This window comes from Stegodyphus dumicola, chromosome 8 (genome assembly GCF_044657685.1).
Source record: "Stegodyphus dumicola isolate Sdum_Otavi_A_Nest chromosome 8, ASM4465768v1".
NCBI classification, from domain to species: domain Eukaryota; kingdom Metazoa; phylum Arthropoda; class Arachnida; order Araneae; family Eresidae; genus Stegodyphus; species Stegodyphus dumicola.
Window position 1 is genome coordinate 193,631,470 of NC_140775.1, and position 24,922 is coordinate 193,656,391.

Consider the following 24,922-nt stretch of genomic DNA (forward strand, 5'->3'; position numbering starts at 1 on the left):
AACAAGAGATATGTTTTACAACTTATAACATTCAGTTAAAAGTTTTATTTATTTATTTATTTTTTTATTTAAGAACTCAGGTTCCATAAACCTTCATGACTTCTTAGACACTTCATATTTGGATTTACATTTTTCTCTGCCCTACAAAATGCTATATATTAAGTGCACCATCCATAAGCATAATTACTTCTCACAGTTTTGCAATTTTTGTTAAGTATATTATACTACAGACTTTTATATTTAGAAATGGAAATTTTTAAAATTTTTTTTTCTAATGTTCATACATTTGCAATGAGGAATGATATTTGTTAATGTATAGAGGAAAAAAAAAAAAAAAAAAACCTTAGGCAAAAAAGAATACTTGTATGTTTATCACAAAATAAAATTTCCTTCGTTTCATACAAAAAATGTTTCAGAACTTGTTTTCTTAGTTTTTATTTACATTTGTTCCAAAAACAAAAATTATAGTCTTTAAAATTCGAAATGAATATTTTTAGCCATATTGTGAAAACAAAAATTGATATTGTTCAAAATACACACTATTTTATAAGCGTTTATTTACTTTCTTGTCTGAATAACACCCAGATTAAAGTTATCTCAACATCTGCTAGCTATATTTAATCTGCTAAATTAAAATACTATTTGTAGCTCGTAATTTTGATACTTACTTACCGAAAGATCAGACATTCAGTTTTTATGATCAATGATATGGCTTAGATTTCCATTTTTTCAGTTTACTTGCATTTGGCTAAATTAATTTCGTTATTTCCCTTTCACGACGTGTAATGGTGTAACTACGTAATAAATGCGAATCTAAAACCCGATTTTTAACCATCAAATATCCAATAGATGGCGCTACTTTTCATTCAATGGAATTATGACCTTCTTAGTACCACGCATGGAGGTAGGAAGTAAGAAGGAGTCGCCCTAAACAAGTTTCTCCGTATCCTGCTCTGAAGCACCGGCGATCCCTACGTGGTGACCAAAACATTGGGTCATTTACCATTGAGTTCTATGGGATTTGACGCGTTCGGGTGTAAATATTTTGTAATTGCGTAGCAAATATACATATAAATGTATATATTTTCTTTTTCTACAACACTTCAGAGTCCTAAGTATTTGAAAAAAACATATTTTTAAACAACATTTCATTCTGAACGGAATTAAATGCTATACTTTTCACAGGACAGTTTTCTCAGAATGGTTTAATTTGAATGAAATATTTTCACAAGTTTTCGTTAATTACATTAGAAAATAAATTAAGGTAATTCGATTTTATTCGGTTAAGGTACAAAAATTAAGATCAAACTTTATTGTATTATTAATATTAAAATTATGCATTATTTGTTTTCTATTTATAGAGCTTCTTCCTAAAATACTTTCTTAAATATGACATGATTTTTTGGCTTCTTTTAAATCGAAAAATGTAAGTCAATTTATAATTAATGCTCTATTCGGTTCATTTTAAATTAGAAAATTACTAGGAATTAGCGAAATACTTTAAATAGTACTTGACTTTCTCTGAACATTTCTGAAAGGGAATAAAATAAGCTTTTTTTTTTTTTTTAAAGTATTATTTAAAACTTGTAACTGAGTTATTATAAAATGTAAAGGGAATAATTCTTTTAATTATACTTATCAGATTTTTTTTTTTTTTACCCTTCATTTCAACAATACATATTCCAAAACTCTTTATTACGTTTTTAAGTGTGCATCTTATAGCATTTGCTTTACAATACCTTTTAACAGATTGCTTTACAATACGAACAATTCTTACTTAAATAGTTTTATAACGTATTTATCAACAGGATTTCAATTTATGTTTACAATTCAATATTAAGGTTATTATATATTTAGATAACAATTATAATCATTATAAATTAGATACATTTAATCATTAGATTTCTTCACAGTACTTTCACAGTTGTTTATAAGTGAATAAATTCTTCATTTCAAATACATTTATAAATAATTTAATGAATATTTAAGTATTTTGTCAAAGACAGATACATGCTTTTCGCAAGCACATGCATAAGTACCCGTACATATTTCCTATTTATCATTTCCGGCATGTGCAAATCTTTAATTTCTGTGCATTCAGTATATTTTTCGTGTAAAGTAATTTACACTAATTTAGCATACACCCGAAAGTTTTACATAAAAAATATATATGAATATAATTTGAATGAAAATTATAAGTATTATTTTTAATACCCACTCAAAGGTCAGTTTTTCTTCAAAATTCCTCCACGATGGCATCTCTCTCTTTAGGCAGATAGCCCTTGCATGCGTCACTCTATTTAATAAAAACTTAATCTGACCTATGTGCCTAATTACAAATATTTTAACATACATAATTTTATATTTACATTTAGCCATCAAGTTTCAAACTTTTCAAATCTTCTAGAAAATAAATTTTGGCTGATCTCTTTTAGCAATTTTCTTAAAATCTATATTTTTGTAGTGCAACAGCTTAGAATTTTATAAAACAAATTCATAATCAAAATCGCTGTTGTTAGTTATCGAAAAATAACCAAGATATGATTTTTGCGTAAATGACAGTAAACTGTACAAATTGCTATTATCCATCACACTATGAATGTTTCTTTCATGCGAGAGTGTCCCTTTTTCGATGTCTATGGAACTGTCGTGTGTCGAAATACTACTATCAGAATCTTGTCAAGCGAGCTTCTGAATGTAAACAAAGAACACCCCGCCTGGTGACCCAAGCTTCAAAGCAGTGCTTCACTTCTAGCGCGAAATGGCCCCTCCTCCCTTTCCTACCTCTATGGTACCACGGTAGGGAATTCAGTGATTTCCTCCTCCCGGACCATTGATGCGGTTTATTTCAAGTATTTTCTTCTTCGAGTAGTGTATTCACTCGCGTATTACATGTTTTTTCTTTACTCTTTTATCATAGGAACATATGCAAATAATTTAATTTCCGAAAGATGAGATTACTGTTGCAAACTGCATCTTTACATTCCCCCAATCTAATATGTGAGCGAGAGTATAAACATAATCTTGTAGTTTTAATTATATTTCACTTACGTTCTAATGGCAACAGGTCGAATTCTTCTCCCGTTAGTTCCATGGAGGTTAGAATAGAATTTTAAAATGAAGTTAGTTTTGGGTTAAAAGTTGTGTGAATAATGTTTATCGAGAGCAAGATAGCTTTAATTTTTATAGTAATTTTTTAGCTGGACTGTAGAGTATGCATACTAGAAAAATATTATAAACTTATTTATTGAATAATTTAGATTTTATGAAAATTTCTAGAAATGTTATATATTCATCTGAGGAGATGTAAATCATTCTCATTCGTGATCGTCTTCAAATAAACTTATGTGAATTTCGTGAGTGAAATGTTTCTTCTGCTGTATATTCAGAAGGCATCTTCACTTAACAATCCTATACACATCATAGTAAGTTGAACAGCAAATTAACTAATTCCTACGGTAACTCAATCTTTAATTCAGCCAATCGGATTAAACTCACCATTGCAACTCAACCACTCCAACCAAGGCCAACTAGATATTTAGTTGCTCCAACACGCTATAGCACTAGGACGGCTAATGTTATCCACTTTTTCCTAATCAGAAATATCGACTCCGACTTATATTGCAAGTGAAGATGAGCTCTCATCTGACTATAATTCAGTTATTATTAAGAATACTGCAATCAGTCACTATAGCACACCACTCAAAAGAGCCCGTATAACCAATTGGTATAAGGGCTCTTTCAATATACACTAAAGCTCTGAACACTCAGTACACTAAACCCGCAATACAATCAGGGAATGAGTTAGATGACTTACTTGAAGAACTCCACACTGCCTTAAAAAGTAACAGCAAACAGGTTCCTGCCCTTCGCGGGAACCTGTTTGCTGGTTCCTGCGAAGGGCAAGTAATCGATGGGGAGATTCTGCCATTCGCAACTTAACCAACAATGAAACGCTGCTCGACGAACCTGGCAAAGAACGGGGTATCCTGAGGACAAGTTAATATAAATCGGCTGCACAATGAAATCAGGTCTCTTACCAGAAAACACGCACAGGACAACTGGACCAGATAGCTGAAGTTTTTATCCCAGGATGATAATTCTATCTGGGAAGAAGTATCTAGCTATAAAAGATGCCACACTAATATTCCGCCCCTTAATGGCCAAACGGATCGCACGCACTAAACCTGAGAAAGCTGAGTCTCTTGCAAATCACTACACTTCTCAATTCACCAGCAACAACATAACATTATTCAAGTTATTATTCAAATCCACACGGAAACAACATAATCCTAGTTAAGTTTTCAGAGGTACTGATTTAGATCGAGGGATGAAAACCAGAAAGAGCCCTCACAATGACCGGTCTAGCAACAGGAGGCCCGGTCATGCTTGTAAATTTACCGATATCATCTAGCTGCTCAAACGTAGTGTGTTTGGGATTCGAACTCGGGCTACGCGGTATGGCAGCCATGCATACAAACGCAAATAAATTATTTTTAAATCTCATATAAGTTTACGCTTTTTTCAAACCATTTCACCTTAAATAAATGCCTGATTTAAGAAAATATTATCAAATAATAGAATAAGTCCCGACTTTTGGCGAATCCTCTGTAAAGGACTATCCTCTAGGAATTTTGGCATTAAATTGATTTATTCATGTTACTCACAGATAGCAGCTAATGTTGCAGAATTTTTACTGAGAATATATCCGGCAGTCCTTGTACTGCTGCCAAATTTTTTTCCAGCAAGTTAGTTAATATTTCAGGAGGAAAGGATTGCATTACAAAATCGCAATGCCTGGCAACGGCTTTTAACCGATTGTCATAATAATACGACAGAGAGTATAAAGTATTGTTAGAAATTTGTATTAAATTTTGAGAGCCATGGTTTAATAAAGTATTGGTAACATTTACTTTACGAGTACTAGAATTGTTCCTTAAAGTACTATTGATTTGCACAAAAGGGTGAGTATATAAAAAAACTTCTACATCGCTACACCCTCCGCTGGGAGGAATGGGTAATCCTATTTAAAGTATTTAGTGCAGATTGAATAGGATCATGGTTTGTTCACAGCATTTGACTGTTTCATATAAAAATAAATGTTCATTTTCAGTAAAGAGCTTATCATTGGTTTATTTTGGGTTCATGACATGTAACCGAACCGTATGTGTTATATTTTGTAATTTCTGAAATAATCAAATTATCGTAAATAATCGGTGTTTGGGTTCTTAGTATATTAATAAAAATTCTTAATGCTGAAGCCAGTAACGTACTATTTTACAGAATATTATGAATTTTTGGTATATTACATACATATATTTGGTACAATAGATTGTAGTACGTGCTTAGTAGTTAAGTAGTGTCTGAAAACGTTGCATATGGCCTATACTCCCAGAGTAAGTTTCAGAATGTAATGATTTTATTATTATGTGCAAGATTATATAACGATTGGAAATAATAAAGTTAAAAACGTGATTCTTAAACAGATTTTTGTGTTATTTCTTAAAATGAATTTTTTTAATACTTAACTCTGGTTGATCTTTGGATTATGGTAACTTGGCGAAAATTTGGCGACCAACTCTGCTACAGCAATCATCTATTTTTTTTTTTTTTTTTCCGCCACCATTTTGTCTTCATGAAGTAAAGACATGTTTCTTTTCTTTTTATTTACTGAACACTTTTTCCAACAATCTACTAGCCAAATTACACTTATACTAGAAATTTTATCTAACAAAACTGCCTAATCATGACAAATATTCACTGCAAAATTGGGAAAAAGTGCACAATCGCAAACTCCTTGCGCGTTTTTCACAATAACACATACACATAAACAATAAGTCGTATAACACATACGACTTATTTTTACTTCAAAAAGCATCCCAGAATTGCACAAAAATGGCATTGTGCACACTCTTCACTATATCCATGTACAGTGCTTTTTTCTAATAAATTAGAAAAATTTCACAAAAATGCATGAAAATACTCAACGTATACTACTCAAACATATTCCAAAATACTAGAAACATATAACTCACAAAATCAAGATCATTAAATTAAAATATAATTAAATTAAAAAACACTACTTAAAATATAAATAAGCACATACATTCAATTAATAAAAATTAGATTACAATCCTAATTATTTTAAACTAAATCATTGCTAATAACAATTTTCAAATAATACCATTTTAATTTATTTACTCCTTACATTTAGAACAATGCATAAAAATAATATCCTCAAATCATTAAAAATACTAACTTACCTAATCTTCTTCAGAGTCTTCATTACGTCGCTGCAGTACTACTGCTAATTTCTAAATCCTAAATCCAATAGTCAACTGGAAGTCTATTCACCAAGTAATAAGAAATTAATAAAATTTCACCTATACTCAAACTACTTTCAGCAAACCACGTACCCTTCCTTACATTTTCACCATATTTCTTGCACCGCCATTTAAACTTGTAATATCCTTCCTTTCACACAATCTCAACTTATTATTATTATCAGATAAACACATTAAAAATTTAGAATTCACTTTACATAGCGCCATGCAATCCGAAAATTAATCAACACTATTTCACACAACACACAATGAAGCTTTTCCAAATTAACCCCCTTTTCCGATTAAAGAATGTAATTCATCCATTAATGTCACATGACATATCTCATGATCTCTCATTTCCCTCACACAAAATAATGCGTAATCGGAACTGAGTGCTTCTCACATTATTACCAAAGTCCTAGGTAGCAACCTTTATCGCCTCCAAAATGTCGCCAAACTACCAGTTTCCATATTCCAAAGATCAGCCTTAACTCTAACTATTGAAAAATTGTGTATATTATGCGCGTATGTGTAGGAACTATTAACAGCAAACTCCCAATGCGATTGTGTCTTAGGTATTATTTTAGAACTTGTTTCCAAAATTATCTGAATGCATTATAGTATTTATGGTGTCATTTTTTATGTAATTTTAGTGAATGAAATTATAAAGAATATATTAAAAAAATAGAAAATATATTAATAAAAAATAACTTGATGGAACTCAAATTTGTAATAAGTATTTAATGGAATTGAAGAGTCTATTTGAATAATGGTATAATAGCAAAATTTGATAAATAATAATATGCCCTGTTATTGTCTTATTTACAATAGGCTTACCAGTGACTAATCATGGTTGGAATAGCATATTTATGTCCTAGTGACAGAATAAGCAGAGTGTATCAGTAGTTCGTAATTTTGTGGATCTCTGATAGAAATTACATTTAAGGGTACTTATGTATTATCGTGCCAACTGGCTAAGTAGCACCTATTATGGATGACCGTGACCTTTAAAAATCTGCTGTAATGATTGGTGACCATTTCCAAAATTTCTGCCAACAGATATATGGGATAATATGTTAGTACCTATTTAAGTTTCTCTTTAAGACTGTTTGAAGTTAGCTTCTTGATGACTTGTTTTTCATAAGTAATTGATTGAGTTACAATTCATAAGTAATTGCTAATTTTTAGTGCGTTTAATAAAAGGCTGTACTCAAAATTTTAAAAGCAAGAAACTGCACAATCTGTTTTCTTTGAGATACTGCAAATTAAACTGTGATCAGTTAAAAGTCTTTCTCTGCCTTTTCATCCAGGGTTTACTATATTCATTTGGAAATGAAATAAAAATTCATGTAAATGCAGAATGTTTTCTGTATGAGTCAAAGTTCCTTGTTTACCATAGCTGCAGTAATCAGATGTGCCGTCTTACATGGGACAGTCCTGCATTTCACCACAGTAAACTTACAGTAACTTTAGGATATGCTCTAGAAAATATTCAGATATGTCTGTAAATATTCCCAGATTTTGTAAATGTAATTTACACAACTTTTTTCTAGTGGTGCTCCACACTATTAGTCATGAAGATATTTTTCTGGAATCAGAAATGTATCCAATAAATCTGTTTTTCTAGCTATATATTTTAAGGAACCTATGAAGTTCACACACATATACACAAACACACGCAAACAAAACAAAATTTCTGGGTTTCTATGTGAGCTGCATTTCATACTTGGAAATGGATTGTTAAATCTTGCAAAAATCTCAAATACAGTACTCTCTGCTTTATAAACTGAGATATTTTTTCTCTGACCTTTATAAGCTTTTTAATCAGTCAAGAGAAGCTTCTCGTAATTTCTCGAGGTTTCTGGAAAGCAAAAGAGTAGAATTACAGTTACATCTTAACACACAGTTGCATTATTTCAATTTAATTATAAATTATGATGTATCTATTTATAGAACTACTTTTATATATGCCCTCGCTTGGCGACTTGGTGAGAAACTCCATGGTGCCATATTACTATCTAAGTTTTTTATCTACGTTTCGAACTTTAAGCCTAAAATGTCTCCAAAAACGCGGTTTTCGCACATGCAAAAACCACGTTTTAAACACACAATTTAAGCTAAAAATCCGAAACAAAAACAAAAAAATTAGATAGCAAAAATGTAAAGTTTCTAACTAAAAATATTTAACAGGAATCTATGTACACAGCGATATGTTTTAACTTAAAAAAACATCTACAAGTTGCACAATCTTGACAGCGAAGGAATCTATGAACTACGCACACCTTGCTTTAATAAATTAACATAACAACAATAAATTTAAAAAATACCATGCACACAGCATTCTGTTTAAACTTAAAAAAAATCTAAAAATTGCACAATCTAGGCATTGTGCACAAATCAACAAAATAAACTAAAATAAATTACAAACAATTCAAATAACAGCAGAAATTTATAGTAAAGAACAATGAACGTAACGTTCTACAAAATAAAAACAATAAAGTAAAATGCACTTACCATAATGGATGCTTCTTCGGACAGCACAACATAGCTTTAACACGCTGCCACGTACTCTCTGTGATAATGACAGCCAGACTCGCTGTCCACAAAATTGATACTATGGTTCACAAATAAATGTTCAAAACCTTCTTTTTCTTAATCCCAAATCCTTGTAGGATTTTACTTTGCACATAAATATGCGACTGAAATCTTGCCACCACATCTCTCATTGCAATAGGCCATTTCAAAACACGCACGACACGAATCAACGTGCAATTAAACCACTGCAGCAAAAGAGTTAAGTTTCAACATCAAAAGGGTTGACGTACAAACAACATTGTCCCCAAAACCATCGTACACCAGCACAGAACAAATATCGCCACATTTGGTGATCGCAGGGCATATATAAGAGTAGAACCCTGTTTATTAAATGGGCATGCTCCTGTATTTTTAACTTTTCGGCGTAGTTTTCTCTTAAAACTCATCACATGATGCATTGCATTGGGAAATAAAACAATTTTAATTACAATTCTACTAAAAATAGCCAACTAAATACAAAATCTGTAACATTATGTTAAAATTTCCAGTAACCAAAACAAAAGTGTACTAATCAATAGAAAAACAGCTGTTTATTAAACTTTGTGCCATTTATTAAATTCAGATTATGCAATAGACTTATTCTTCATAGCCAGAATAATATCCTACTTCTATCTACCTAAGTTTTTTGCAGTTAATTCATTTCATGCATTGTGGACCGTGGCTTCATGGTTCAGATATGTAGTGTTTCAATAAAATGGGTTTGACCAAAATTTCCTACCCCCATTCCTTGTACCTGTAAAACACTGTTTTCAGAGTTCTTTATTTGCACTGGATGCATTTTATTTGTGATTTTTGGCGGTACATGGACTATCCATGTACCGCCAAAAATCGCCAAGTTTCGACAAGGGGTACCCTAAAATATACTTTTACCTTGATATAAATTGATACAAGATTTATAACTTTTTATTTTGTATTGCTGTCGAATTTTTATAATAATCTCATGATATTTATATAATTAATTTTTTTATTTTTTGCAGCAACTGTGTTGTTACCATGGCTGGCTCCTACTCAAATGGATATCAGTATTCTTCTTACAGTGGCCCTGAATCTATACCAGGTTTGTAATAAGGGCAGAATATGCTTAGGAAATTTCTTAAATTTGTAAAATATATTAGATAAGTGTTGCTTTTTGAATGCTTGCAAATTTAATAGGCTTTTGTTTAATTAAAACATTTTAAGTGTACTGTTCTCATTTTATGTAGGTGGTCAAAATGAATTTTCCAGGTTGTCAGAAGTTATAAGTACCAATATTCAAAAAGTGTCACAAAATGGTAATCTTATATTTTCCTTTTAGTTTTATCTTATTTCTTCATTCTTGTTTCCTTTGTTTATGTCAGTTTCATTAATGATGTATATTAAAAATGTGCTATACTTGTGTAATTTATCTAGTTGCTTCCATGCAAAAGATGGTGAATCAGCTGGGAACACCTCAAGATTGTGAAAGTTTGAGATCTCAGTTGTAAGAGATTTTTCTGCCTTTTATATTTCATTCTTTTTTTTTTTTTTTTAAATCTTTCTTTTCTTTCTATGTATTATTAGTTAATGTTAGAATTGTTATTCATTATGTGGCTAGGTGAGGTATATTTGGGAGAGAGGGATTGCTTGAAGCTTAATAATTTACTCTTTCTGTAAACAAATATTTTTCTTTCATGCGTAAAGCCATCATTGATCACAGTGAAGGAAGAAAAGGGGAGGATATGAGTGTGTTAGAATTCAGATTTAAAAAGATATCTAAATACATTTTAAAATTGATAATAAAAAATCCATCTTTTAACTTGTTCATTGGTTATCTAATAATGCCAGATTATTTGCAAAATTTCAAGTATTTATGTGAATACAGGGTGTTTATTAATGAATGGTGCTGTTTTAAAAATTAATAATAAATCAATGTATTACCTTAACTGTGTAAAACCTACACTGTAGGAATTGGTAACTGTTCAAGTTTCTCATGTGCTACCTGCTGTTTGCTTACTGCACAGCTGCAGCATCAGTTTCCAAGATGGCGCCGCAACAAGAAAACACTTTCTGTGAGCTCCATTTTGAGGTATCCAGATCTGTGGCTTCAGTACAGCGTGAGTTCCGTGCATGTTTTCTGTGTGATGTCACATGAGAAAGTGCATGGCCCATTTTTCTTCGAACAGGAAACTATGGTCGGTGACTCATTTCTACACATGTTGAAACCTGATTGTTACCCTAGTTGAATACCAATTTTAATGATTTTTCACAGAAATGTAAAGCTTCTTAATCGTGTTCTTAAAGAATGCTGAATTGGTCGGGCTGTAAGGCTCCATTCAGACGGTGGTACAGATGTTATAACTGGCTTAAGCCGAGTTTCGTTGCTAGGCAGTCAGACCTTGCTATGTCACAAAAACTGGTTTAGGGGTTTTGGTATTAAGTTCGGAGTTTTCAACTTTATGCTGAGTTTGGTATAAGAGTCAACCAATCACAGCAAACGTGCAAAACCTGTTGAGAGGGAAAACATAGCGGGAAATCTGTAGACACATCTATACATGTGCAAATTTAGCTTCTCTAATTGGCTATGCCTTAGACCCTGTCTTGCAGGTGTGAATGGAACTCCTGCATTTTATGCCTTCCAACTATGCCTCTATGACATTTATATCACCGTCTGAACACAGTCTAAGAGCAGATAGTCTATTTAACACCATGCATTTTCTTTCTTGGGGCATTTGTTAAAGACCAAGTTTATGTACTGTCATTCATTGCCTGTGTCCCTTGAGAAAGTTCGTGTTTGGATAAAATATGCAGTGCAAACCATCACAGCTGTCATGCTACACCGAGTGTGGAAAGAATTTGAATGTCGTGTAGATGTGTGTTGTGTGACCAAGGGCACACATATTGAAAGATTGCAATTAATGCATACAAAATTTCAACAGTTGCCGCTGGTTATGCTGTAAGGTTTTTCCATATGAAGTAATACATGGATTTATTATTAATTTTTAAAACCGCACCATTAATTTATAAACACCCTGCATTTTTAGGATTTTTGTCATATACTTAAAAGCTGGACCTTTTTGATTGTTCATATGCATAAATAAATACTAATATAGTAAATAAAACATGTATTTCTTTGTTCATTTTAGTAGTAACTTGCCAATAATAATTATTTTGCTGTTGCAGTGAATGAACTATACAGCAGTTGTAAATGTAATCTTCCTTCAAGTAAAATCCCCCCCCAGCTTTTTTAACCCCCTGAGTATTAACCCCATACACAATGTTTAAAGGAAAGTGAGAAATTAATCTAAATCTGAGGTAATTAAGAGGAAGAAGACATGGCATTTATTCATACATGGTGCTGCATATAAAAGCAGGCTAAAAATATAACAGCTGCAATAAAAAGCATTTTTTTGAATTTTTATTCCATGAAATATTAGTTATGTTTTTGTAAAAGTGCCTTTTAAAATTTTTTTCCCTCCCTGTAGGCATCAAGTTCAAAATTATACAAATCAATTGGTAAAAGACACAAATAACCACCTGAAAGATCTTTCTCTCTTACCAAATCCTGCCAGTGTTTCTGACCAAGTAAGATTTAAAATGCCTTGAGTTTTATTTTTGTTTTTTTGCATTTTTATGTGATTTATAACTTGAGAGTTTTATTCTGTTAAAAAAGGTGCATAGTTTGTCTTTTCATTTTTTTTGGGGGGGAGGCGGAGGGACCACATTATATTATTTTAGTGTCATGTCATTAAACATCCATGTGTGCATGTGTGTGCTTATGTGGTGAGTTGTTGCTATAAAGTAGATCATCTTTCAAATTATAATAATGCTTTGTATAGTATGACAAATTGAGGAGTTTAAAAACAATGTAAATATTTTGTAATAATTTTAGTTTATAATTTTAAATTAACTCTTACTTAATAATTCTAGTATAATTGTAGAACATTTAATTGCAGGTTTTTGTAAATATTTACATGAATTATATAATTAATAAAAGATTTTTCTTCTGCCTTATGTTATACAAATCACTTAGGAGACAGAAGTGTCCCCTTGCTTGACTCTGCAATGAGTAGGATCTCCAGATTCATATCTTTGTCCAAAAGTTAGTGCAGAAAGGTCAAATAGAGCCAGAAGTATCTAAAACAGCTTTAGTGACATTGATGATCCTCAAAGAGTATAAGAACTGACACTTCTGGGGGGGGGCACTCTGAAGAGCCTGGTCAGTTTGGCAGGACCGTCAAAGATGTGTACTGGAGAAAGTTGTGTACCAGGACGGTGAAGTTAGCAGTTATAACTGCTGACCATCAGGGGATATTTTCATTCCTTTAAAGTGTTTTGTTCTCAGTCTGGCTATGGTAGATAGCCAACGCCTTTTTTATTGAGGTCGAAGTCAGAGGAACTACAGTGGATGAACAAAAATATGGAAACACCTTGTGAAATGCATGTTTGAAAAGAAAGATTGATTTTAATGAAATATGTAGGTGGCGCTGGTGTTTTAGACTACTGACGCCACCTATACAACTTCGTAAATGTGCTAAACAGTTCAGTTGTTGTCGGAGTACTGTTATGTGAGGTTGTCATTGCATCATGTCAGAGTTAACAGATTTCGAACGTGGGCAAATTGTTGGAGCACGTATGGTAGGTGCTTCCGTAAGAAAGGTAGCCGAGGTGTTTAGTGTTTCAAGAGCTACTGTATCGAAGATTTATTCAGCATATTTGAAAAGCGGAAAAACATCATCTGCTAAATCACAGCGCGGACGAAAGTGTGTCCTGAGTGATCGTGACAGACGACCATTAACGGCAATTGTGACGAAAAATAAGAAGACCACAGCTGCAAAAGTTACTGCTGAAATGAATGTTGTGTTACCGATCCCTGTGAGTAATAAAACAATTAGAAGGGAGCTTCATAAACAGGGAATTGCTGGCCGTGCTGCAATTGAGAAGCCACTCATCAGTGATGCTAATGCCCGTAACAGGAAAAGGTGGTGTTTAAGTCATAAAGCCTGGACTATAGAGCAGTGGAAGCGAGTAATATGGTCTGACGAGTCTTCTTTCACATTGTTTCCCACTTCTGGCCGAGTTTACGTCTGGAGAACGCCATCTCAAGCCTATAATACAGACTGCTTGTTGCCAAGAGTGAAACATGGCGGGGTTCTGTTATGGTTTGGGCAGCCATATCGTGGCTCTCTGCTAGCCCCATGATAACTGTGTCAGGGCACATGACTGCCAAGACTTATGTGAACATTTTGGCCGATCAAGTTCATCCCATGGTTACAAACTTTGTTCCCCGATGGTGATGGTGTCTTCCAAGACAACAATGTCCCTGTTCACACAGATCACATTGTCCAGGACTGGTTTTCTGAGCACGAGGATGAGTTGTCCCATCTTCCCTGGCCACCATAGTCACCAGACCTGAATATTATCGAACCTTTGTGGTCTACATTGGAACGAAAAGTGCGTTATCGTTATCCACCGTCAACATCGTTATCTGAACTTGCCACCGTTTTGCAGGAAGAATGGTATAATATTCCTTTGGCAAACATACAGGAACTGTATTTATCCATTCTGAGAAGACTGCAAGCTTTTTGGATGCCAACGGTATTCCTACACCATATTAAGCAAAGAAACATGTTTTTTTAAAGCTGTTTCCATATTTTTGTCCAACCCCTGTATCTGTCTAGGTAATTGGTAGGTTATGAGCTGAGTTTGTAAGCTCATTTATGGTGTGGGTGCCTTTCTCTTTAAGTAGTGCATTTGATTCTGTTTTGACACAAGGTTGTCAGAGATTTAAGTTGATAATAGCCTGTGGAGAGGGGCGGATGGAGAGTAGTGATTCTTTAGTTATATCAATAGCTTCATGCTCTAAGCCAATTTCTTTCCTAATCTCATGGTCCAGTTGTAAGGTGGAGGACCTTTTCAGTCTATTTTTTTCACTCCTGTGTCTTTAATTATTTTAAATATGGCTCTTTCCAATCAACAAGTGATTTCTGATATGTATTTAAAAACTAGTGCCAATATCCGCATTGCCACCTTGTTTTATAGTTACAACTTAACAAATTAACTCCAGAAAAAGTGTCTCCATTTTTAATTCACAAACATGTAAAGGTGCTGGACAACCAAAGCATATGAAATGGTTGCAATTGGGTGACTTATTAGTTGAAACGTCTCTTGTAGGCAGTCTACTACCCTTCTCAGTTTAAATAAACTTGGTAAATGTCTATGTGTCAGCTCACAAGACACTAAATTATACCTTTGGATTCATCTCTGAGATCAATCTCTTTTTGTGTTTTGAAGAAGGAATTCATCTTGGAGTTATCTGATCAAAATATCTGTGCTGCTAGGTGGATCAAGATGTATAAAGAAGATAAGTTGATCAATATGAAATATCAGTACTTTTCCATTTCGCCGGCGCAAATCTCGCCAAGCAGAATTTATTGGCGACAACGTACATTATACACATAAAAAATGTTAACAAATGTTAGTTCTAAGAATTTTTATTTTGAAGGCATAAACATTTTAATAGTGTTTAAAATTTTGTAAAAAGCCAATAAATAAAGACAATAAATTTGTAAAAAGACATTAATTTAAGAATTTACTATATACTTTCATGGTTTAACATCCTGATTCGCCGTATCACGTGACCACAAGAGATCTCATCCTACGTAAACTACGCTACAAAAATCTAATTCTCTCAGTAATTATCTACATTAATTCATAGACTCCAACTACTACGGATTCTCCGTAGTTTCTACGGAAATTCATGAAAAACTACAAGCTACGAAAAGTATGGAAAAAACTACGGATTTTACAGAAACAAGAGCAGGAGAACCAGTACGCAAAACGGAACCAACTAATTCATCCGATGATTGGCTGAATACTCGTGTTATCATATATCACGTGTTGAGTGCGTTCCTAGTTTTGAAGAATTAGCCAATCGTAGATCAGTAACTCCAACCGTTAACGACTTATCAATAGTTCTACCCAATTGTCTGTCTCCCAGGTTCCTCGCTGATGCGTGTTTAGGCTGCATTCGGCTGCATTGTGTAGTTTACGGCGAGAGCTTAGCGTGTGTCTTGTGAACTGTGAATCAGGTGAAAGATTTTTAATCATAATGCTGCCTCGAACGAAGAAGCCAAAATTATCAAAGCAGAAGTTTAAAGATTCATATTCTTCAGAATTTCCATGCATTAAAGCGTCCAAAATTTCTGTGAATCACGCACACTGCAGTGTATGCAACAAAGATTTCTCAGTTGCTCATGGCGGAAAAGATGACTGTAAACGGCATGTGTTTTCTCAAAAGCATATAGAACTTGGCATCGTAAAATCTAAAGAAATAACAAATTTCTTAATAAAAGATGATGAAACAGATCCTATAAAAGCCGAATGCTATTTTGTTCGTTTTTTAATTGAACATAATCTACCGCTTTCTGTTTCGGATCATTCCAAAGAGCTTTTCAAAGCAATGTTTCCGGATTCTGCCATAGCAAAAAAATTTAGCTGTGGTCATACCAAAACTGCTGCTATTGTGAAAACGCTTGCAGAAAATACTGTTGCTGATATTATAAAATCAGTGTGCAGTACATCATTTTCTCTAAGTACTGATGGAAGTAATGATAACAATGATAACAAACTGTACCCATTGGTTATAACATACTATAGTAAAGAAAAGGGAGTGATAATTACTTCATTGATTTCTATTTTAGAATGCACGGATAATACAGGAGAAGGTATTTTTAATTGTATAAATGAAAACTTTAAAAACAAAAGGTTTAGAATGGAAAAATTGCTTATCATTTTCTTCAGATAATGCTAGTAATATGATTGGAAAGTTTAAAGGTGTAGCATCATTTATCAAAATGCATCAACCAAGTATAATCACCCGAGGTTGTCCGTGCCACCTCTTGCATATAGCTGCAAAAAAAGCTACTGAAAAATTAATTGGCTCAGAAATTGAAATGTTGATAATAGATATATATTTTTACTTGGAGAAAAGTTCGAAACGGAAGCATAGCTTCAAAGTTGCTCAACAAATTTTGGGACAGAATGCAAAATCTCATAAAATTTTGAAATATTGCAGTACGAGATGGTTGTCTCTTTTAGAATCTATAACAAGGATTTTGGAACAGTGGGATGCTGTGATAAATTTTTTTGGAGATAAACCAGATAACAGTGAGAATGAAGGAAAGAGATTGCAAAACATTAAAAAAATTTTACAGTCACCGACCACCAAATTGTACTTGTTATTTTTGAAAAATACTTTGCCTTTGTTTATAACAGTAAATATTAATTTGCAACAACAAGCTCCTTATATACATAAATTGAGAAGAGAACTTTTTGAACTTTTAATGAATTTATTTGTTAGATTCGTAAAACCATCAGTAATTTCTAAAGAAAATGAAGATGTTACTCTAACGTCTATTCCATTTCAGAAGTATAGTAAACAAAAAGAAAATGAAAATTTAGTGATTGGTGCGGAAACAAGACTATATTTAAAAAATGCCAAGTTGAATGAAAGTGAAGTGAAATCATTTTTCAATTCTGTGCGAGCTTTTTTTGTAACTGCATGTTCATATATAATTGATAAATTTCCACTGAGTGATCCATTTCTAAAACATGCTGAAGTTGCTGACATCAACTTGAGAACTGAAGTCTCATTTTCATCTGTTCTGTACTTGATGAATACTTTTCCATCCATTATTGATGAAAAATGTCTTAATCAAGTAGAAATTGAATTTTCCATGTATCAAGTAGATGATTTGAAAGAAATTGTAGATTTGCGTATTGATATAGCATGGGGAGAAATTGCTAAATTAAAAAATATGAATGGGTGTATTAAATACAAAGTATTGCCTTCTGTAATGCTTGCTGTCTTAATAATACCTCATTCAAATGCAGCTTGCGAAAGAATTTTTTCTATTGTTAAAAAAAATCAGACGGAATTTCGACCAAATTTAGGTCTTAAAACTCTTGAAGCAGTTTTGATTGAAAAAATAAATATGCAGGTAAATGAAGAACTGTGTTATAAAAAAACATTCTCAAAATCAGAACTTAAGCTTGCTAAGCATGCTACATATAAATCTTTGCATTCATAAATTATGCGTATTTTGTTTAATACTTATATGTATCATTCTTGGTTATTTAAATTTTATTTCCCTGTAGAAATCATATCCAGAATAAAGATATGATTTATAGCTTCTGATTTTTTCTATGATTAGTAGTGATTTGAAGTACTTTTTATTAGTGAATGCTTGAGGAGTTAAAAGAAAATTTCTAATTAAATGTGCATATAATTTACAAGGTATATTTTTAATTATTCAGTTTTATATGTATATGGATTTTAAATGTAATAAAATTGATTACAATTAATTATTAATTTAAAATTAATGAATGGTTAATTACAACATACGCTACGCGCACATTTTCAAAGTTGTAAAAATGTCGTTCGCGCGTTGACTACTGACAAGGTTTGCTGAAGGTTGGAGTCTATGTTAATTTCAAGTTAAATCTTTGTTTGGAATACAAGTTTAAATGCAAGAATTGTTTCAATTCGTACGAATAGCTTACTCAGAAATTATGTAAAACCGCAGTGTTTTACTTCGCTGGCGCATTCCATTAGAATGGATGAATTTAACCCTTGACTTCGCCTTTACTATATTTTCGTTTTCAGGTGAGCGGTGTGATTGCTTCCTAATTGACTTAATTGCCACAAATGGTCTTAGGGCATGAAATTGAACTATCTGATAAAAATTCTATGTAATTATATGCCAGTATTGAAAAAAACAATCAATCTGATAAGAAATGGCTGCGACATTTTTTGAAAATGAGGCGTAAAAGGTTACCAGTGAGGATATTCCGTTTGGCATTAGTTGTACCATTATTGGCGACTTTATCACCTGCGTCGGCAAAACGGAAAAGTACCGAAATATCTAATCCTGACCTTCAGCTCTCCCGATCTATTTAAATGTGTAAAGACCAAGTATTTGAACTGCCATCTAAGACCATACATCCCCAATGTGATGTTTCTGGTGCTATCATTTTAGCCACACAAAGATGTCATGTCATGGAAAACCTACATGTGCACATTGTGTCAACGGTCATGAGAGTACTGTACCACTATGCGTTAATTGCAAAGAGAAGCACACAGCTTTCACATGCTCCTGCTCCGAGGGGAAAACCAAGAAGGAAATGCAGTCTATTAAAGTAACAAAAACATCACATATGCTGAAACTATAAGATTGGTGTCTTATGCTCAACTTCACTGAAATATATCCTTTGCTGATGCTGTGAAATCCGTTAAATCAGTCAGCACCTAAACTGCTTTCTGCATTTAAATGGGAGGGGGAGGCACACAACACACAGTTCCCTAACACAGTAGTCTCGCTTATCCAATGTAAACGAGCAGGCAGAATGTTGGGTAAGAGAAAATGTTGGATAATATTTAGATATTACGAAAAAGCCTATTAAACATCAAATTGTTGTAATTTTACACATTACGGACATAAAAATCATGCATTACAATAAAACAGAAAAAAATATTGAAATGCCTTTTTATTACTGCTTAATAAGTAGTTACACAATAGAATTGTTTTAAAAAAATGCTTGTGATTTTGGCTTGAGACTACGTGTGACACAATTCTAAAATCTTAACAGCTAGGAGCGCAGAGATTTTCAGTGCCCTTCGTAAAGTATCATCTTCTTTCTACATTTGGATCAATCTTCATTTCAAAATCAGACAGTTCATGTGCCTTTTTTAACAATTTGCTTAACTTATTGAAAATTAAAGGCACTTTATCTTCTTCACTATCACTGTTTTCACTGTCCAGCTGGTATTAGAAAATCATCCAATTCTTCATTCGTCATTTCTCGAAATAATTTTTTTACTACTTCTTCCATATCTAAAACTCCTTCACTGCCCACTGTGTTTGCAATATGTACAATATCTTTGGCTTTATTTTCAATCGATGGAAATCCTTTAAAATTTTGATAACTTCTGGCAAAAACTGATGCTACCAAGCATTCAGTATTGATGAGGGAACGCTGAACCATATGTGAATGAAATCCTAGCATTCGATAAATCAAATGGAATCAATTAAGGTAACACATGCGAGTGGAATCGCGTTCTGCAAATCTGCACCCGGCAAGGGTTTATTGTATTTTTATCGTTGTCTAGCAGTTTCTTCCGTGATATGGCAATTTTTATTGGCCTTACATCAGCCTAGGCATGTGCATTACTTATTACATTCACTGATGTATTTAAATTTTTCAATTATATCTTGTCTTCCTTCAATTTCTTCTGTTGCTGTAGGCTGTAGCTTCGTGCGATGGTCCTTTCTGTCGTTTCTAAAATGCCCTGAACCATAGGTTGGCATATGGCAGTTACTTTGGGGGGCTGAAACATGGCCTTAATGTCACCATCTTGAAGCTCCACTGTGTCAAGGTGTGGAGCATTATATGGCAAAAAACAGCATTTCTCTGCAAGTTATTTTCTTCAAAAACTTCTCTGTTGAAGGAGTGAATTCTTTAAGAATTAGTCTTTGAAAATTTCACTATTCATACATGTGTTTTTATGGCTACAGTATTTTACAAAAAGAGCATTTTTTGAGTATTTTAAAGGCTGTGGAATTTTGCAGCTTTCCAATCATTACAAGATCTATTTTCAAGTTTGCTGTAGCACAGGGTTTCTTAAACTGTGAATCGCGACCCCCAACGGGGGGTGCCAAAAATGTTAGCAGTTTTGATATTTCTTTAACTAATTATAATAATTTTACAATTAACAAATATTTTTACACAATGTATCTGAAAATAGATAAAGATAAGACAATACAGACAAAGATAAAAATGAAAACGTTTTGATGCGTACTTTTTATAATATAAACGTTCATTTTTCTTGCTTCGCTCATAATTTTTCATCTGTTACTTATTTAAAATTTTCACATTTATTTATGTCTTAAAATTAGAAAATAAAGTTAATGACCTAAAACTGCATTAGTATATTACAGTGCAAGTAAAAAAAATCGAGTTTCACTCACGCGTGTGTTGGATTTGCACAATACTTATGGGTTCACACAAAATTTTTGTAAATACACTCTTAGACCCCCCCCAAAAGTAAAATAAAATAAAATAAAATAAAGGGACGCATCAAGAATAAAGCAAATTGGACACAAATTGATATGCATACAGGTTTCGACGGAAAATGCAAAATTGTATGTACATTTTGGCTGCCAATGAATGAACGGTTGTCGCTACAGCGCATCTGATCTGCGCAACTTCCAGGATATTTAAGAGGAGAAATTACGATTCCAGCTCATAAATTCTTCACGGATTTCATTCCATGTACTCTGGTAGACAGTAATTATGCCTCACATACTGGTGCACAAATGATATGTGCAGATGTCAGAATTTGAGAAAGGTCATGTAGTTGGGGTCAAAGTAGCCAGTTGGTCTTATCGGCGAATCGTACCGCTGATGATGTACTGCTTCTCATTGATAGTCCTTGGGCTGCTATAAATGAGTGGTGTTAGGAGGCGTCTTCTAGGACTGGTCCGTAATAAGCAAGGCATGGAGTGGCAAATTCACATCACCTCGGGGAACTGTCCTAAAAATAAACTTGTTTTTATAAGAGCTTCCTTTCTGTGTTTCAAGTACATTATATGTTAATGACCTCTTTGGCATTGATATATAGAATTTTTGAACATTTAAAATAAGTGTGATGTATCCTTTATCAGCAAATGTGTTTTTGCATGTAAGTGATTATAATGCATTAACTGTGTCTCTTTGCTGTACTTTTTCTTTTAGAAACAAAGAAAGATTTTGAGAGAAAGGTTAACTAGTCAATTTTCTGATGCATTAAAGAATTTTCAAGGGGCTCAAAGAAATGCAGCTCAGAAGGAAAGAGAAAGTGTTATGCGGGCTAGAGCCCATTCTGGTCTCAAAGGGGTAAGTTTAATCAAACTACAGTATACATCTTCAACAGTATAAATTTCTCAGATGATTTATTCCATCTTTTTATTACATTTAAGAATCCTTTTGGTGATGATCCACCAGCAAGCGGGCAAAATTTGATAGATCTTGCAAGGTAAGGCAGAATGAATATTATTCATGAAAAATCCATCTTTGTGATTAAACAAATAAATAAAGATTTTGAAAAATTACTACTAATTTCTTTATAAAGTTCATTTTTAATCATGTGTTCTTATGTATTTTATTGTTTATTCGTGTATATGAGAATTTTTATTTTATGTACATGTTATCAGCAAAGTATGAAATGCCGGAATTCTATAGAATGTCTTGGTATTGTATATAATGCCAAACCAGGCAAAGTATGAAAGAAGAGAATTATTACATATTTTACCTAGGCATTCTACAGAAGGAAAAATGCTCTTTAGGCAACAACAACAACAAAAAAAAAAAAAGTTATGATAAGGCTATTATTTAAAAGACGTTCATTCCTCTAAAATACAAATGTTATTTTGAAAAAATTATGGAAGAATGCCATTAAAAAACTGTTCTTCGAAATATATTAAAAAAAAAAAAAAAAGATAGTAAGGTATCTTGATACAGTGTAATAAATTGGTATTTTCTGTCTGGCTGAGACTGGGAATCGGTATGATCTACCTGACAATGGAAGTTAAATTCAGAAAAAGTCATAAGTTTCACATCAGTGCCCTTTTTAATACCTTTTTGTTTTTTCTGGAAGAGCTCACAAAGGGAGTTGTTAAAAGGCTATCACTTCCAGGGACAATTCCGAGAAACAAGATTCTAGTAGCACTGCTTTAAGCGGGAGGCTTCCGAGAAATGTTTCGTCTAGCTAGGCGCAACATGTCCTGGCTATGAGCAACATTTTTACATCTGGAGACGAGTTCCTCGTACGTTCAACCAATCAGACGAAAGTTCTGCTTCTGAAGGATCACGGGTAACTTTCAATATGGCGATGGCTCTCACTGTGAAGTCATGGACAGTGGAATTAGAGGCCGATTAAATTATTGCTGTTTTGTTGTAATATAACTGCCTGAGTCATTTAAAAAATGTTTAAATATTCATTAGAGAAATATTGATTATATTATCTCCTAATATAAATTTAGTACTATAAATTGAGTATTAGTATTAGAAAAACTTATTTTTGAATTCAATGAATTTTAAATCATTCTATATTCATTAAATATATAATCATAGAAATTTCAGAGTTGACAGTATTTTATGACATTCTTGAAGTTCAGATTTGTTTACAAATTGTTCATCGTCAAAAGTTTGCCAAATTTGTCGTATTTCATGCTAATAGTGTATTATCACTGTTATATAATAGAATTTTATTTCTTAAATTTAAGTTGAATATTTTTTAAAATCTGTTTATATATGCGCGGCTTTTCTCGTAATTACTTATCTTTTACATTGTTAATTGCATAATCAGTGACACATTTTAAACAGCATAAAAGATGCATAAAAAAGAAAAGCATAGTTTATGTAATAATGAGAATACTCATTAAATTTGTCTATTATTTTCATGTTATTAATGAATACTTTTTGGATTATAAATACATTATTATACAACTATACTTTTATTGTAAATGATACATATTGAAACATTGGAAATTTATCGATTTATTATTATGCATGATGAAAACATTTGTATATACATTCATTAATATAAATCTTATTCATTACATTAATACTAATAAATATATATCAACAACTTCTAAACCATCGCATCTCTCTATCTGTATGTAAGTATATGACATATTAGATGTATTATATTTATGTATGAATACAAAAATGAACATTGCCAAAAAGTTTATTTGAAGTTGCTTCTAATTCATATAATGATCATGTAATTGGTAGCAACTGTAGTCATCAGTTCTTGTAAATTTTTATGGATATGTAATAATCAATTGAAAAATAATTGATGAGCATTTGAGTACTAAAGAGTGTACACATTTTGTTTTTCATAATTATATCATATGTATGATCAACATAATATAAACATGACTAATAAATAATAAATGTAACAGCTATGCATCTATAACATTTGATTACTTAAAACAGTGCACAACTGATTATCACCTTCATGTGTGTTTTCACATTTGTAACTGGTATACAAGCCAGTTTTAAAAAATCTTCTACAAAGGGATCCCTCCTGTTAGACAGATATCCATCGAGGCTTTGCCGTAACATGCCATAAAACAAACTCATGATGTGCACCTCCGAATTTCTAGAGTTGGTATAATTAATGTGTTTTAGGTATATTACCGACTGATCTATGGGACAGTAAACAGCTCGCACATGTTTGATTGCTCATGTATTCATATGCTTTATTTAATCTTCATTTTGCTGAATAGTATCTGCTGGCTGTGAGGATGTAAATATCATCCATACAGATTTTTGTAATAGAAGGTGTTAAGTTAGAATACAGCGCCACCTATTGGATAGGGAGAGAAATGCTCACTTGGCCATCTGGATTCGGGTAAGTCACATGCCAGAGCATGTATTAGATCTGAATGTAGTTAATTACTGTCAATAAATTAGTTCTTTTGCTATACAGTCCACTCATTCGTTTAGATTCGTAGTACAGAAGGGACGTCATTTTTTGGGTCTGTTTGTTTATATCTATGGATAATAGTAATGAGCCATAAAGTTAGTCAAAAAAATACTTTCACCAGGTCATAAATTTTCATTGGAATGCAGGCATCAGAAAATACACATAAGTATACACATCTAGTTTTAGGCATTATATACAATGCCTAGGCATTCCATAGAATACTGTATTTCATACTTTGCCGGTAATATATATAGATTTTGCAGGTAAGGCAGTTCTGACTGATATAAAATTAGAAGATGTTCTAATCCACAGCATTTGTAGATGAACAACTTCAGGAGGCAGTTATTATAATACTTGCTCGAAACGCATGATTTGAGATGCTAAATTCCAACATAATTATTAATTTCCTTTTTAAAATACTGTTAAATACTATTTTAAGAAAGCAAAAGTGGAAAAAAAAAACCTTTGGGAAATAAAAATGAATTCTATTTTAAGCTTTCAGCTTTCATTATAAATG

At 32.6% G+C, this 24,922-nt stretch overlaps 1 protein-coding gene and 1 long non-coding RNA gene across 3 annotated transcripts in view; one reads left to right on the top strand and one right to left on the bottom strand.

The window, feature by feature from the left end:
* The window catches only part of LOC118196467 (uncharacterized), a 92,871-nt gene extending 92,044 nt beyond the window's left edge, over window positions 1-827 (bottom strand). Inside the window, exon 1 of one of the 2 annotated variants that reach the window (XR_015042825.1) lies at window positions 673-827. This is a non-coding gene — a long non-coding RNA (uncharacterized LOC118196467). Of the gene's footprint in view, window positions 1-668 lie in introns of both variants that reach the window. The other variant, XR_015042826.1, reaches the window with a different exon arrangement.
* Window positions 828-4,780: 3,953 nt separating this feature from the next.
* The window catches only part of Syx7 (syntaxin 7), a 35,260-nt gene continuing 15,118 nt past the window's right edge, over window positions 4,781-24,922 (top strand). Inside the window, exons 1-7 of the mRNA XM_035367930.2 lie at window positions 4,781-4,964; window positions 9,896-9,975; window positions 10,121-10,189; window positions 10,308-10,377; window positions 12,359-12,458; window positions 21,669-21,809; window positions 21,893-21,948. Coding sequence (XP_035223821.1) covers window positions 9,912-9,975; window positions 10,121-10,189; window positions 10,308-10,377; window positions 12,359-12,458; window positions 21,669-21,809; window positions 21,893-21,948 — 500 coding nt within the window. The 5' untranslated portion in view covers window positions 4,781-4,964; window positions 9,896-9,911. The remainder of the gene's footprint in view (window positions 4,965-9,895; window positions 9,976-10,120; window positions 10,190-10,307; window positions 10,378-12,358; window positions 12,459-21,668; window positions 21,810-21,892; window positions 21,949-24,922) is intronic.